Below are 17,440 nucleotides of genomic sequence, written 5' to 3' on the forward strand. Positions count from 1 at the left end.
TATTTGTATTTATGATTTTCAGCTAAATTGTGTGTTCGAATTAATTTTGAATAAAAAATTTAAACCTGAAAATTGAATTGACAAGTAAATTTTGTAGCTTCTAATCTCTTGGATTCCTGAACAATTTTATGTTGATTGTAAAACCCATTTACAAGCTCAATCTTTTTCTAAATTTTGAATCAGCATTCTGAATCGAAATTGTGAACCAAAATTCAAAAATTGAACTTTCAATCTATTTCTGAATTTCTGTTCGATTTCTGAAATGCACAAAAAATCAACTTCAAAATTTTAATTCAAAATGAGAATTTTAAATATGAATTTCAAATGATTAATCTTCATCTGAGTTTTCAATTTTTTATCGTCATTTTGAAGCTTAAAATGGAGGAATTTTGCGTAATCCCAGGTTTCACTTATCTGACTACCTCGGATAAGAGGAGTTCTGCTGCATTTATTTCGAACCAAGAACAGAGAACTCGAGACTGATTTTTTTGCTTTTCCATTTTATTAGAATCAAGAAAAATAGAAATGCACTGTTTTATGGTTTTCGAAAAACTTGATTCAAATTTGATATGAAATGCAAAACCAAATTTGAACCATGATTTCAAAGAACTTCTCTTTTCCAATTTCTTATGGTATTTCGAACTGAAAATCAAGAATCCTAAACTGGATGAAAAAATAGAAATTCAATAATGGTTTAATGAGAATATGGAACCAGAACCTCCGAAGTGAATTGAATTTAATTTAAAATTTATTATTCAGACCACAATTTCTATGAACAAGTGAGAAAATGTAAAAAAAAAAAACGGAAGAAAAATTTCGAACTAGGGATGGGTTTTTGAGGTTTAACCATAAGTTTCTAGTTAAAATTGTTACTCTTTAATAATCTAACACTATTAACAACATTCCGACATTTGATTATAAACTTAAAATTTTATGTGGGGAGTAGAATATCTTCCTTGCTTTTCTGGATCCTCGTGGGGGGGGGGGGGGGGGTTAATCCTCAAAACCCTTCCACCCCCCACCCCCGGTCCTAGAGCCATACATGGTAGTCTTAGAAGACTTAAAAATAATTAGTCAGTGTAGATTATTTCATAAAACGTCTACTTTTAAAGGCAAAAAAACAAAGTTATGATGACGACAACTATTCATGGTTATTAACTTTTATTACCAACAAGTTGAAAAATTAATTCCACTCTTTTGTGCATTTGGTACACCCAAAAGCAGTTTGATCGGTGAGTTACATTATTGGATTTTGCTTATCCTCTTTTTGTTTCACTGTCTTTTTAAAACGATGAATAAAATTTGAAATTTCTTGGTTAGTGTGGCAATCTGTGATTAGAGGCTGGTTTTGAAAACGGTGTGAATTAAAAACTGACTCAATTGCACTCTTAGATTTCTTGTTGAAAAAACTACAGTTTTACTGACTTAAGAAATAGTTTTCAGTAAGTTTAAATAATAATATACTAACGGTTCAACTTCATTGTTGCATCTAAAATGAAACATAAAAATCTACATAAATGCTTATAATTCCAAATAAAAATGTCAAAAATTGTCTAAAACACACAAATTTGACTTGAGAAGCTGTAACGTTTAACGTTAATTTTAAGATGATCCACTAAATACTTCTCGCCCCCTGAACCCTGAATTCATTCTTCAAAGTCAGAAATAACATACAGCACCCTTTACGTTTCCCTATATAAACGCTATCCATTCCCCTGGCATCAGTGAGCATTTTGAACTATTTCTAGCAGTTGATATTGGTCTACAAAAATTACATACTTTAAATGCCTTCGAGGGTTAAACATGTTGAAAAAGTTTTCCATCTCTCAGTTTACAGAGAATAGAATTGATGAAAAATGTAAGAATATTTATAACAGTCTAGAGAACACTATTTTTTTTTTATACATAAGTTCTCTTCAAACTTGAACAAAAGCTTGCAAAACTTCATCACCCTGATCATACCCCCATTGATGTTGATCTTAAAAGTACGTAAAAGGAAGAAAAAATCCATAAAGCTTTCGAAGATCGTACCGATTGGAGTCTCTCGCTCGAAGCTCTGAACCGATTCGCTAAAAAGCTCCCCTCGTATGTCGTCTTTCCCTTTTCATTCGAAAGGCTGGAAAAACTGGTCGCGTGCCGGTTACTAGCTTCCAAGCATGCTGTAGGTCCTAACTAACAAATGTGGGTCCAACGCGATCAGACTTAACACAACATATGTAAGTCAAAACCAGAGAGAGAGAAAGGTCATTTCTTGTACATTTTTGCGAGAAGCGCGGGTACCACTAAACCGGCATCGGATTGCCGTCGAGGTCCATTCGTAGAGAGAAAGATATGACCAGCGAAGAGTTGTTTTGCTCTTGGGTCTTCTTGGGTCCATCGCTAAAGGTTGGACTGGGAAAAGAGGCCCCGTTCAATACCAATCGGTAGCTGGTGCAGTGCGGAACGTTTTTTTGCTCTCGCGAACTTTAGTGAAGTTTTCCTAATTATTTAGTTAGTTGGTCGCATGTGTTTTGTTCAGATTTTATTTAGGCGCGCGGTTGTTTTGAACAGTTTTCATTTTCGGGGGTTTTCTTTTCGTTGGTGAAGCTGAAGAGAGATCTTTCGCGTCAGTGATTTTTCGACGGCTGGATTTGTTGTGATTGTTGTTGGGGGATTTTGGTTGAGTTTTCCCTCTGTTAGGCGTCTCACGTGTTTCGGGCGATCGATTTATCCGTTGCCTAGGCCTTTGCTGCATTCGATTGGCCGAATTTCGACAGTCGTCGGGGGTTCTCATAAATGTTTAATGGTGTTTAACGAGCAGTTCATGTGCTTGGGGTGCTTACTACAACTTTGTACTGTACTGTTTGTGAGGAGCCGAGCTAATCCGTGTCCTTATCATCGGTGTGCGCCCGTGAATTTTTTTTGGGGCGATCTTTGACGACAAGAAGTGAGGGTGGGAGTTTGAAGCGAAGAGAAACAGAGAGCGAGCCCAAGATTTGTGAAATGATTAACCAAGTGTGTGAAATCTGACGGTGTCTGAACCTCGATCAATTAGGCGATCTTACAGCGATTATCTCTTGGGGACAAAACGCGCGGGCGCTCGAATTTCAGCATTTGGTGGTGACATTGAAGTTTCCAACCGAGGGGTGTTGACAAAATAACAAAATTTGGATTGGTACACATTTGTGTTTCGAAGGATCTTCGATCACTGCTGGAAACTGGGGGTGGTACCTAATCAAGTTGGTGCGCATTCTCGTATAGTTCCACCCAGATAGTCTTTTGCTTCCGAACCTGGGGACAACACCTCTAGCGGCAACCCACATGTGCAATAATACCAAGTGTGCAGCTAATGCTCATTCACCGCACGAGCCAGTTCAATGTGGCAAACAGTTAGTGATTTTTTTGTGTTCTTAATACACCAGCTATGCCTTTACGATAACAGTAATCGATCGCCAAAATGTAATAACAACAACCCGGGCGGTGGTTTTCATACTAATAATAACTATAACAGCACCGAGGATTCGGCGCACTTTTATGCCTCGAACAACCTCGGATCCCAGCATGATCCCGTTATTAACCCGATTAACAACCACCTCCTCAACAATCATAAAAACTTCCACCACCTGCCGTCGATCCACCTCAACAATCTTCATCCTGGCGGTGGCAATGAACCTCCTACTACTACTACTATCACTACTACCAACAACCTCGGTCCTGGTCCTGGTTCCGGTTCCGGCTATCACTACCACCTCAGCGATCCGTGCTCAGCTAACGATGGCCTCTACTATTCCTATTCTAGATCGATCCTCAGCCAGAGGCTGGACGATCGTAGTAGCTCGGTGAACCTGGGCATCGGCAACAATCGACGCCGATCCTCATCAACCCACGCTCCTTCCGGGGGCGGAGGCCTTGCCCCCTCAATCTCGAAACCGCTCCAAATCAACGAAATAGACATGCGAAGTGGAAGTAGCGTTAGTGGGACCAGCGGCGGCGGCCAAACGGCTAGCACCCCAAATGGCGGTGGTCCCACTGCTCGCAACGGTAGGGATAATCCGGTTCAGGCGCAGATCGAGCGGATGTTCAATGATGTTGCGAAGGAGCATAGCGGAGGTGAGGGACCTGCTCCAGGTGGACCAGCAGGATCTGCGGCAGCGGGTGCAACAGTGGCAGCTTCCGGCCAGTCGTTTCCGGTGCGATGTCTTGGGTCGCTCCCTTTGAAAGATAAGGTGACCAGTCTGGTTGGACTGCAGGAACCGTTGTGGCAGCTGTATCTGAGTGGTGCTGGACATGGGGTGAGTCATTTCATATTTTTTTTCTATTCATTTTTTTACCACTTGATATCAATTTTATGCTACACTCGAATAATTTTAAATGCCAGGGCCGGATTAAGCCATCAGGGGGCCCGGGGCAATTTTTCTCGGGAGGCCCCTATGATTCCCCTATGATTTTTTTCAAATGCTATCCCAGAGAATACAAAACATTTCAAACGTGTAAAAGAACTGGAGATGAGTTCAGTATACTGTCTTCAAATAGCCATGTTGTCTGCCTAGAAGATAGTTTTTGGTACCTTAAAATAAAAATTGTTAAAAAATCACGTGGAATCGTCGCGGAAGAGTTTAGACATTAAAAAAAATGAATGCTCCGATATGAGCTGGAAAATGTAAAATTTATTCCTTATTTTTGTTTCATCGGGAAATATTTACCTCATGACAATTGGGAAGTATAATGAAGACTTAAAACATAGAAGACAAAATTCATAAAAATAAACAAAATAATTAAACTCAAATTCCATAGAGGTACAGATATAAGAGTTTAAGAATTCAAGAATAAAAATCAGATTATATTCCGAACCACAATTCAGTGTCTCAAATCTAAATCATAATTTCAAATCAAGTTTTGAGAAAAAAAAATATGAATTAAGTATGAAAAGAAAGATTCAAAGTTACAATCAGAGCCAAAGCATTAATTTCACCACATGTATACTTCAATTTTATATTGAAACACAAAAAAAAACGTTTATGAATCTGTATTCTCATCAGATAAAAATGGTTATCAAATTGTTATTCTAAATGTAGTAAAAATTTAATTGGATGCCCTCGAAGCTCAAGGGGTATAGGTGCAAAAATGGTCGATTGAAAATGAAATCGGAATAGAGATTAAATGTTTAAAACACAGAATCAGTTATCATTGAAAAAAGGAATAAAAAAGAGGTTATCACTCTAAACAAAGATCCTGAGTTCTCAAAATTCAGAAAAACCATAAAACTGAAATGAATTAACTGAAGAAAAACCACAAGATTTGAAAATCTCAATGAATTGAATCTGGATAAAGATAAGATAAAAAACATAGAAATATTCATGTTAAGAAAATCACTCAATGATATTGGCATCTCAACTGTTAGATCGTTTTTATGATAATTTGAGAATGATCATTTGGAAAATAATACACTGAATTCAGGAAATTTACTTCAGTAGCTGATAAAATTTTGGGTTGAATCAGTTGAAAATGTTCCAATACGAATTTAAAGTCTAAGGCAGAATTTGGGATGGAAATTCAATACAGAAACTCTGTACTGTTGATTGGTCCAATTTAAGCAACTACAGTTTTTTAAGCATTTATTTTCAAGAATGGGAAGTGATAACGGTTTAGGATTTATAAACCAACGGAAAGTTTAATGATAATGATTGAAAAGTGAAAATTTATAATAATACCCGGTATTTACCCGGATACTGCCTGGGTAAAATTCTGAAATGTTTATCATAAAGCTTCTCTGTTCTCTCTTAGCACTGTGAGCTAACATGTTTCGATAAAAAAAAATGAAAATTGGAGGTGTTTTGCCTCATATTCTTCATTATTTTTTTCGATTATGGTTTGCAATATTTTTGTCCAGATTTCGAGTTGAAAATTTTGAAATTCAATACCAAATTTTGATATTCTCAGCCCGCAGAATGCGGGAGAACTTCTTCACTGCTTACTCTAAGGGGCCCCTTTTACTTGAAACACTTTTCTAGATATTATTTAGAAAGGATTGTTCCAATAAGTTTGTTACTGATATTGACTATTGCTCATTAATTTTGTTTATTTAATTCTGAATTTTAAAATCACCATATGAAATTCTATAATAGTTTTGTTCCTTTGATTGTGCGATCTTCAAGAAAAACACCTATTCAACATATTTTGATCGAGAATCTTGGTTGATAATATCTAAATCATTTATCTCTGACCTAACAAGTGTGATTCTTTACCCTTAAATGGAAAATATATATTTCCTTTGATTCTATTCTTATTTCATTAACTTGAAATTTTAATATTTTTGGAATTTTTCTCAATAATTTCATTCACATTCAACATAGAAAATAATAAAACAAAGTACTGAGAACGCTCATTCAATATGAAGGATGCAAGTTTTAAATGCATTCTTCATAATAAATTAATGATAACCTATCATTCTGAATGATATTTGCGAAGGATGTGTCCATGGGGGGAAGGTTTTCGAAATTCAGATTTAGCTAGAAATTATAACAAAATAAAAAATAAAGCCAGTTTGGAAAGAAAATGATTTCTAAAACCATTTTCTCTATGAACTATTACAGTTTACTTCTGATCATCACACAAACATGAATGAATAATGAACGAGGTTCCGAATTCTGAAAAAGACATTTGTATCAGTGTTGTAAAAATTTTAAATCTATATTTTCGAACCACCAAAAAATAGTTTTCGAATAACACTGGAATTTTTAGCTTCGAACCAAAGAATCAGTTGACCCAAAAAGGATAAATAAATAAAATATAACGCCGGATTTAAAAAGGAATTAAATCTTAATTCAAAAAAAATCGTAAGAGTTCAGAGTTTAACCTAGATTAAAAATTGTTTACAAAAATGATGATAATTGTTAATTATTAGTAAACTTAATTTTCTTTCCATTTTTTCCATTTTTAATTGAAGGGTTGATTGAAAAATCTTGAATATCTTGAATTTTGAATCTTGAAATTTGGAAAAATAATCTTGAATTTGGAATAATACCAAATATCTTGAATTTTGAATATCTTAAATCTTGAACAATATCTTGAATTTGGAAAGATATTCATCCATGATTTGAGATTTGAATTCTAGATTTGGAGAAAAGATAAATATTTATTTTGAACTTAAGAGAATTTGTTAAGAATATATTGTTTATGAAAGGATTCTCGGAGTTCAAATTTATCTAAAAATAATAACAACTAAAAACAACTAAAAATACACGATAAATTAGGAAATGGATTTCTAACATTTTCTTTCTCGTGATTATCACACAAACTCTTAAAATATAATTAATCAAAAAATCAATCAAAATTTTTGAAATAAATCATAATGAATGTTTCAAATCAATGATATATTTTGTAAGTCATTGATAAATTTTCTCAAATGAAAATAATGACAGATCAGGTGAAAACCAACATTACCAACAGAAGGGTTGATTGAAAATTTCCGCTGTAGTTTTTTTAGATGTTAAATTTTGATAAGGAAAAAAATTAAAGGTTTACATACTTATAAAAAAATATATCTAAAATTTTTAATAGTTTGACCTTAAAATTCGTTTTTATTTTAATTTGACAAAAAACTTAACTATAAAATTCGATAAATTCATTTGATAGTTAAAACAATATATAAAAATGAAAAAGATAAGTACTTTAACAATTATGAAGGATTTTATTTTTCAAATATACACGTTTTATCATTAAAAAAAACTTATTAATCACATTTTATTGATAACTTTGGCAAATTTGGACTTTCAAATTTAGTTGTGGTAATTTGTAGTTTTAAAATGTTTCAGTAGAAAATGGAAACAATTAATGATAACAGTAGAAAATGAACAATCAAATGCATATAAGAAAAAATCTGATTCTTAATTTGTTTATAATTGTTTATTAGATGAAATTCCATAAAATGCAAAAATATTAATTGAATTACAGAGAACACTTAGTTCAAATCGTTATCTACCAATTGGTTCCTTTAATGTTGCTTGTATTCGATTTTATTATGTTGCTTATTTAATCGATATTTTGTTTTTAAATTCCACATATCTTGCGTGAGCTTTCATTACGTCGTATGAAACAAAATGTAAACAAACTGTTTAATTACGAAAAATTACAAAAACTGACATAAACTAGTCGCAATTTCTTTCCATTTAGAATCATTAGACACATTCCACCGTGACGTGAATTCGCTTTTCCGGACTTTTCTGCACTGTTATCATTCTAAAAGTCAACAAATTTACTTGAAAATGAAAAAATTATAACAAATGGTGGCAAATTGAATTTCCTTCTTAATGAATATAGTTTGGTCATTAAAAAATTTAAGTTGTTTTTGATGTGATCGATTACTTTTGTGACGTGAATTCACGCTAGAATTGACCATTTTTGACTTCAGTACATGGAACTTTGAGTTCCTGTTCTCTCTGTGGAAATAGAATATCGGTGTCTTCAAATGAGTTGTAGACAAAATAACTGTCCACAATTTGATGTTCACAACTTCTCGATTGAACAACAACGAACGAAGTTATGCTTTTTGGACGTTGGGACGTCAATTCACTCAGTTTAAACAGAACAGGGTAATTGACTGAATTAACGTCACGAAATATAAAGTTATACTAAACCATTCTATAGAGCCTTAAAATTTTATGTGAACTTCCGAAAACGGTATTTCGTTGTTCCGAATTTTACAATCATAAATTTTCAGTATCTTCACCTAACTTTTTCCTTATTTTGATTGGCACTTGAATAGCAACATATTGAGGGATCATACGTTAAAATTACTACTGTTTCTCACAGTCTTCATTAAATTTTAATGATTTACCAAAAAACAAATTTACTTTTTTTTCATCTTTTTGTATTTTAATTTGAAAATAACTAACTTTTTAAAAAATCCACTAAATTATATTCAATTTGTAAACATCCGACCATCTGGAAGGTCAAAACAGCATTCAGAGCATATTTTCCATATAAAATTTTACAAAAAAAAAAACAAATTTCGTGACGTGAATTCACTCAATCGCGCTGTTGTAACTCAGCTAAATTATAACCGACTTATATAAAATTTAGTGATTTATAATCGTCTTAACATTTTCAAAGAAGATCTAATTTTTTATATAAAAAGATTAAATGTTTTCTCCTAAAATTAAAAAGTTCCTTTTTTTGTGACGTGAATTCACTCATTTGCAACTGTTTTTGTTCGCTTTTCAAAACAACCACATTGAATATAAACAAATTCTTTTTTTCAGCAAAATGAAGCAGTCTTTTTTAGCTTCAAAACGTATTAAAAAATCCAAAACAAATTCATCCAAAACAAATCCAAAACAAATTTTAATAAATTATTTTGTAAAAGTTGTCAAAATAACCACTTTTTCCAACAAAAAAAATTTTTCAAAATCATATAAAACATGTGATAAAATATTTTTTTCTCTTTTTTCCGGTGGTTTTGTGTGATTTGAATTATCAAAATTATAGACAAGTTTGAGATTTTTTGATACGCGAACGGACAAAAATCACTTTTGAGCGGTACAAGCGCGTGCAATGTATCATTATAGCTTGGGACAAAATATTCTTATGTGAGATACAAATTTTCAAATTGTTTTGATAAGTTTTGCAGTAGTTTTCTGTGAATTCTTAAGATGTTTTAAACGACGTAATGAAATCTCACGCGAGATATGCTAAACGGGGAGAGCAATAATAGAAAAATAAGAACATGTATAGCTCGAACCATCGAATAGAAATGTATTTAAGCCTTGAATTAAAAATCTGTCGAAAACTAGCTGCTGTCGAAATCTAGAGTATCTAGAGTAGTATTCGGAATGATTTTTCATAATACAGAATTCTTAATTGGAAGCATAAGTGTTAATATGCCATTTTTGTTTTTATATAGAAATTTAGTTCTAAATCTATGTTAAAAAATTATGTCATAAAGTATTTGTACTCATATTCAAATATTTCGGGCTTCAAAGCATTAATTTTAAATCTCTTTTTTTCATGTTAAAGGTGGATAAATTTGCTATCGTACATCTCAGCTTCATTTTAGCGTATGATCAACAGTATGTTTGATATTCGGGAAGTTGTGATAGAAGAAATAACAAATAAATTATTATTTCGGTTTAAAGATTGTATTTTGAACACAAATTGTCATCTTAAACTCAATTCGTAAAATATACTCACTACGTGTTAGACAATTTCATAATAAGTTTTAAATACTTCCTTGACATTTGAACAAGGCCGGATTAAAGGGGGGGCAAAAGGGGCAATTGCCCCGGGCCCCCTGGCTCAAGGGGGCCCCCCGAGGGAAAAAAAAGTTTTTAACGTTACTATAATCATACTAATACAAATCCATGAAAAGAAATCAAAACTATAAAATCGGAATGAAAACTAAAGGGCCCACGTGAAAAAATATCAAGATTAGTTTTTGTCTTAAAAAGTTAAGGGCCCTCCTAGAGTAAGCAGTGAAGGAGCTCTCCCACATTTTGCGAGCTGAGAATATCAAAATTTTCTGGACAAAACCGAATTCGAAAAAAAAAATAAGAAGAGTATGAGGCAAAACATCTCAAACTTTCATTTTTTTTTATCGAAACATATCAGTTACGATATTCTGTACAGAACAGGAAAAATAAAAAAAATCTTCTCATTTTCATTGAATTCAAACGTCTTGCACAAAAATAATGTTTGTTGTTACGTTAAGTTTCCAAGTTATGGTTTTCTGCACTTAAATAGCAGCTAATTTTGTTTTATGATAATCATTTCAGAATTTTACCCGGGCAGTATCCGAGTTGATACCGCGTATAATAATAACTTTTCACCTTTCAATCATTATTATTGAAATTTTTTTTGGTTTATAAATTCTTAACCCTTTTCCCTCCCTATTTTTGAAAGTAGAACCTTAAAAAAAACTGTAGTTGCTTAAATTGGACCAATCGTACCAGTACAGGGTTTCTTTATTGAATTTCCATACCAATTTCTGTCTTGGACTTGAAATTTGTACTGGAACATTTTCAACTGATTTAACCAAAATTTTATCATCTACCGAAGTGAATATCCTGAATTTCCAAATGACCATTTTCAAATTATCATAAAAACGATTGAGAGATTTTCATAATATGAATATTTCTATGATCTTTTGACAGATTCAATTCATTGTGATTTTCAAGTCTTGTGTTGTTTCTTCAGTTACTGAAGTTTAGTTTCATCATTTTTCCGTATTTTGAATATTCAAGATCTTTGTTTAGAGGCTGCCCGAATTTTATCAGCTGGTACCCGGGCCGAACAAATCCAGGCTGTTTTAGCTAAAACCTGGCAAAATCCGGGCATTTGATACCAAAATGTTGCCAAAAAATACAGACAATATCTGGGCAAAATTGATCAAATCCCAGGAATTTTTTCATCAGCAATTTCCTAATCGTATTTTAAGCTTTCAAAAAAAACTTTTCATTATTAATTTTATAAAAATTTCTCAAAAAATTCCGTTTGGGAACAACACAATACAATATGATTTTCTCCGTTTGTTTTGGCAAATAATGTGAATAAATCCGGGCAAAATCCGGGTTTTTTTTCATGAAATCCGGAAAATCGGCCTGGACCGGACTTTTGTTTAATTTTGTTTTAAATATCCGGGCAAACCCGGATAAAACCGAGCAATCTGGCAACCTTAGTTTAGAGTACTAAACTCATTTGGATTTCGTATCTGATTTTTTCAATGATAACTGATTCTGTGTTTTAAACATTTAATCTTTATTCTCAATTTTTTATCAGCCGATCATTTTGGCTTTGATGGCTTCGAAGGAAACTTTCGTCACATTTAGAATAACAATTTGATAAAAAAATTTATCTACTTAGAATCATATTCAAAAACCTCTCATGAAAAGATTTTTTTTGTGTTTCAAAGACATAAAATTGAAATTCACATTTGGTGCAATTTCTGCTTTTGCTCCGATTTTAACTTTGAAACTCTTTTTTTTTATTTAATTCATATTTTGTTTCTTAAAACTTAATTTGAAATTATGATTTAGATTTGGGACACTGAAGTTTTGTTCTGAATATAACGTGATTTAAAGTTTTGAATTCTTTTCATATATCTGTATCTCTATGGAATATGGATTTAGTTATTTTGTTTATTTATTTTTTAATTTTGTTTTCTATGTTTCAAATCTTCAAGATACTTCCTAATTGTCACTAGGAAAATATTTCTCGAATTAGCACAAACCAAACGATCATTTTAAAATATATTGGAGAATTTTAGTTGGTGATAAGGGTTTAAAAATATAATAAATTTAGCATTTTGCAGCTTAAATTAGATTTTTCATTTCTAAGAAATTTCAAAACACTTCCGCATTGTTCGCACGTGATTGATTAACAATTTTTATTTGAAGATACTAGAAACTATTTTCTAGGCAGACAACATGGTTATTTGAAGATAGTATACTGAACTCATCTCCAGTTTTTTAACACGTTTAAAAGCTTTTGTATTTTCTGGGTAGCATTTTATAAAAAAAAATCGAATTATAGGGGCCCCCGAGAAAAATTGCCCCGGGCCCCCCGATGGCTTCATCCGGCCCTGCATTTGAATGATTTTTTATAAGGCCGGAACAAATTTCAAATCCTTCTTTTGTCACTCGGAGTTGGAACATCGCGAGGGGGGACAATAAAAAGAATGCGAGAAAAAAAAATGGAATAAATTGCACGAAATCTTGTATGCAACAATATTGCGTACTATATCATTGCACAATACCTAAATAATGTATTTTTTATCGAAAAATTCAACAAAATCAAGAATATAAAATGTGAAATAACTCTTATCTTCCAAAAGTTTGTTTTTGGGACTTGTAATCTTTCGGATACTTGATTTTTGTTTCGAATTTTACATAAAATACATAAAACTTTATTTATTTCCCCCTTCGTGTTTTTTGAAAATTTCGGAGGGGGGGGGGGGGTGGTGACAAAAGAAGAAATTGATATTTATTCCAGCCTAATTTATTCTGAAAGATTTTGAAAATAAATCTCTAATAAAAATTTTTAAATAGTTATTTTGAAATCTAAATTCGAATTTGTACTCATAGTAGGATTCGATATCAATTTCATTCTCTTCTCTTCTTTCTTTCCCATAAAAGAGGTTGTAAAATCCAATGACTGTTTAGCAAATCTCTATGCCGAAAATGCGCTGGAATTTGCACTGTGCCAAAGATGATGTGTTTGAAAAAGCACTATTTACTGGCATAAGGACTAGAGTTTCCAACCAAAATGATGCATGACCACTAAATTCAAGCGAAACGGAAAACATTTAATGGGATCGGATAATTCATCCTAGAAACAAGAAAATGAAAAAAAAACCAGTGCCGTTGGGAAGTGAATTTTGGTTGTAGTTTATAAAAAACCGTTTACTCTTACAAAGTTTAAATGTGCCGAGTGAATTCGTTTCAAAAGGTTAGTAGGGAAGGGAGCCGTAACAGTAGCGGCGACTAAACTGTTAGCTACATATGTATATTTAATCAAGAGGGAAGAAGGTGTAGAGGGGGTAAAGCTCAGAGGCGTGTTAGTGCATACCTCTATATTCTCAACCAGTTTGAAACATTTTTTTCAAACATGTTATTTTTGTGTTTGTATTTTATTTTTTGGTCTTAATTAAAAATTATTTCTTAGAAATATCAGTATTGGATTTGGAATAAATTGGAACAAAAGACATTCTCTAAAACACAGCATTTGTACATTTCGTTTTTGAAATGTCTTTCAAGTTTGACTGAGATTGAATTATGGATTATGCATTATGGATTTCCAAATCAGCTATCGTTTTCGTGGTATTTTTGTAATTAAGTGAAAAATCGTTTAAAAATGAGTACACTGGGCAATTTGGCAGAACTGTTGAACATTTTAAAGATTTTGATATTCAGTACGTATTGTTACGTACGTACGTATTTTTTTGAATAAATTTTCATGAGGATTGATTTCGTACTTCTTATAGTTTTAATTTTTCAGCAAAAAAAAACTCTCTTTTCAGCTTAACAGAAATATTTGAAAAAAAAAACCAACAAGATTCTCGAGTGACGAAAATATTATAATTGTTGAGCACTGGAAAATAAACTCCTCTGATCGTTAAATCATCTTGATCTATAATGTACGCACTGTAACATGATGTACACAATGTTCCTCGATTTGCACCATCATTAAATTTTTTATTTTTCACTTGATCAATTTGAGAGGGCGTTTTAACTTTAACTCGTTGACTCGGGGCGAACGGAGCACTATTTATTGGGGCACGATTAGCTTTTTCTGCAGTACAATCTAACAGCTTATTCAACCCGATGAAGTCAACTGAATTGACTAGTTCACATCTGAAGATTTAGAATATTGGTAAGGTGTCGGAGAGGTAATCAGAAGACTCGAGTTCGATTCCTGATCGAGGAGATTTTTTTCATTTCATGAGTTGAAGGTACTAATTTTGAGCGTGTAGAAAAATGGAAATGTAAAGGTGCCGGTAACGACATCAAGTAGCTTTTAGATAGTTAAAAATGGCATTGTTTAAGTTGAAATCACGGTTGGTATTTGTACAAACGGTTGGGGTCCGAACTAGCTCGAACTAGAATAAATTGTTATAAAATAAGTTCATCAATAAGTCAATCGTTGAGGGAATTCCAACTTTGATGATGCCAATATTTTCAAAGCAATAATGGTTAACACTGTTTTATTTTTACAATCTTTTTAAAATGTTACCTTAAGGTTCAACTGATTTCTAGAGTTCATAGACATGTTTTGTAATAAATGAGTAGTGAGCATTGCTTTTCACGTTATTACAATTCATTATTCAAAAACTTACATAAATATGATAAGAGTAAGAGAACTCTAATATATTTTATTTTGTGTTTTACAGAAGTTCAAAAATCACCCAAGTTAACGTATTTTGGACACTTAAACACATTCAAATGACGACGCACGGGGAAGCAGACCTGACCAATCGATGGTCAAAACCTCGTAACTTTTTCAAATCAAATCCTAGTGATTTGAAGTCTTCTGAACGTTGTTAATTTGATCAAAATCTTTAATTTGATGTCACTTTTTTCATCAAGCTAGATGTTGCGAAATTTGATCTAGATAACTTTGTTTAGGTGAGATCCCTCCCCTCACAAGAATGGGGGGGCTTTCATACAAATGTTACCTGAATATCTGCACAACTCTTGAATTAATAATGCAAATGAATCCAAATTTGTCAAGAGAGAAATGCATGCTATTTTAACGCTAGTTTGAGATCAATTTCTTTTCTAGAAGAAAGAAAAAAATTCTACATTTCTAAAAACTAATCGGGCAACCACAAAAGATCTAACAACTACTAGGTAGGAACTTCAAAAGGAACAAATCAAGCCAAAAATCAAACTTAAGAAAAAAACCTACCAAACTTTCTATGAATCAATGAAAAAAACACGTGCACGATGTCAGAGCTCAGTAACTAGAACAAATCAATTCAGATAAATAAGCCATAAACTCATATTGGTACCTTCTACAAGTAGCTAATGGATCAAGTAGGCTGTTGTTTAATAAGACATCAGAAACATGATTGCATTGTTTTTTTAAATATCCAAAAATTCAGTGTATAAAAAGTTTCTATTTCGTTTTTGAGTAATAATGTTGAATAAAAAATAAAGTTTTTTTAAAAACGAACACATACAGGATCTCAATGAAACTTGATTTTTCCTCGAAGAGATTCCTTTTTCTTAACTCTAAGCATACATCTTTCGAAGGTATAATGGCTAGCATCTTACAAATGCTAAAACCACCAACCCACAGAAAGTGTACTATGCATGCCATTACCGGGATTCAATCTCATGCCCGCTAGCTTAGAAGACTTGAAGGCTATCTATCCTCTACGCCAGGGGTGAGCAACCCGCGGCCCGCGGGCCGCATGCGGCCCTCTGTACTTGTTTGTGCGGCCCGCGAAGCTTATCTCAAAATAAATTTATTTCACGATTTTTTTCTATGATAGATTGTTAATGATCATAAAATAGCAGTCTCTACTAAACCAAAAACATGAAATATCAATAAGTTGATATGCACGTCACCTGTTTACAGTTACAATTTCCCATAATCATCAAGATTTTTCACTTTTTTGTATGGTTTAAGCTTTTTATTGTTTTATTTATTGGAAAAACGTTATATAGGAGGTAGTTAAGACTTAATTTTTCGTTTCAAACAATGTTAAAATTTTATGATGAAGTGAAATATTTTTGTTCTGATTAATGACTGAGCCGAAAAAAAGCTGATTTTCAATCAATTTATTACCCTTTTTTCAATCAGAACTCCGATATTGTCAAGATATTCTTGTTTCACGGATAGCGCTTTCAAAAATTGGATTCTACATTGTATAGAAATTAAAAAAAAAAAAGATTACAACTTTTTCTGACCTCATTAAAGAATGTTATTGAGTATTGAAGATTTTAATTTTTTTCAGCAAGTTTGTTGAGGACTGCGAAATGATTTGACTTACAGTTTTTTAAAATATCAAATGAACTATTTCCCATTCTCTGGCCCTGTGATATCTGTTAATTGAATAAAAATACGTGTGCTGTCGTTCGTGTGTCACTTAAGACTAATCTATTTGCTACTTTCTTTACAGTGCTGCGTGCGGTGACCGACCGAACATAGTACAGTCCGAAAGTGCGGAGTCAGCGTCTTGCGCTGAGCCCTCACATTGGACTTTGTTCGATATACAGTTTGTTTATGCTTTGCATGCATAAACGAACTGTAATATTGATAAATACAATGTTGCGGGTCCACCACACGCCCTTCCTTAATAAATTTAAAAATTAGTTTATAGATTTAATTTTTAAATTATACGTATGATTCGTATTTAATAAAATGTAAAATAGTGTTGTTATGTTATGTTTATGATGTTTATAATGTTAAGTCCTTATTCTATCCACCACACGCTCTGGTTTTATTCCCTAAATATCTTTATCCTAGATTTATGAACTATTTCTTCCTTATTTTTGATTATTATTTTCAAATTTGAATTTAAATCTTCAACTACTTGGTATGGTCCTACATATATATTTTCCATCTTGGACCCAGTTTCATTTTTTAATAACACTAAGTCTCCTTTGTTAAAATTCATTTGTTTCGCCAAGTTGTTGAATTTTTCAACTCGTTTTATTTTTTCTTGTATTATTCTGTCCCTGATTGCTTGTTGCGAAGATTTCAATTTAATTTTTAAAATTTTTGAATAATCCTCAATGTCATATATTGGGTCAACTGTCTCGGCGTCAGATAGGTTTGATGGCAAATTACAGATTTTACCGAAAACTAGCTCAAATGGTGTTTTGTTTGTCGTTGTGTGGACTGTAGTATTGAACGCAAACTGGTAGTATTTTAACCAACTGTCCCAATACAAGGGTGATTTCTCACTATATATACGTAAGAAATTTCCCAAGTTTTTATGAGAATTTTCTAGTCCACCGAT

General features: G+C 32.6%; 1 protein-coding gene across 2 annotated transcripts in view; it reads left to right on the forward strand.

The window, feature by feature from the left end:
• The first annotated feature begins 2,476 nt into the window (after window positions 1-2,476).
• The window catches only part of LOC129756329 (uncharacterized), a 104,329-nt gene continuing 89,365 nt past the window's right edge, over window positions 2,477-17,440 (forward strand). The window contains exons 1-2 of one of the 2 annotated variants that reach the window (XM_055753179.1): window positions 2,477-3,368; window positions 3,779-4,271. In XM_055753179.1, the coding sequence (XP_055609154.1) occupies window positions 3,301-3,368; window positions 3,779-4,271 (561 nt within the window). In that variant the 5' untranslated portion in view covers window positions 2,477-3,300. Of the gene's footprint in view, window positions 3,439-3,778; window positions 4,272-17,440 lie in introns of both variants that reach the window. The other variant, XM_055753180.1, reaches the window with a different exon arrangement.

This window comes from Uranotaenia lowii, chromosome 3, assembly GCF_029784155.1.
Source record: "Uranotaenia lowii strain MFRU-FL chromosome 3, ASM2978415v1, whole genome shotgun sequence".
In the NCBI taxonomy this organism is placed as follows: Eukaryota; Metazoa; Arthropoda; class Insecta; order Diptera; family Culicidae; genus Uranotaenia; species Uranotaenia lowii.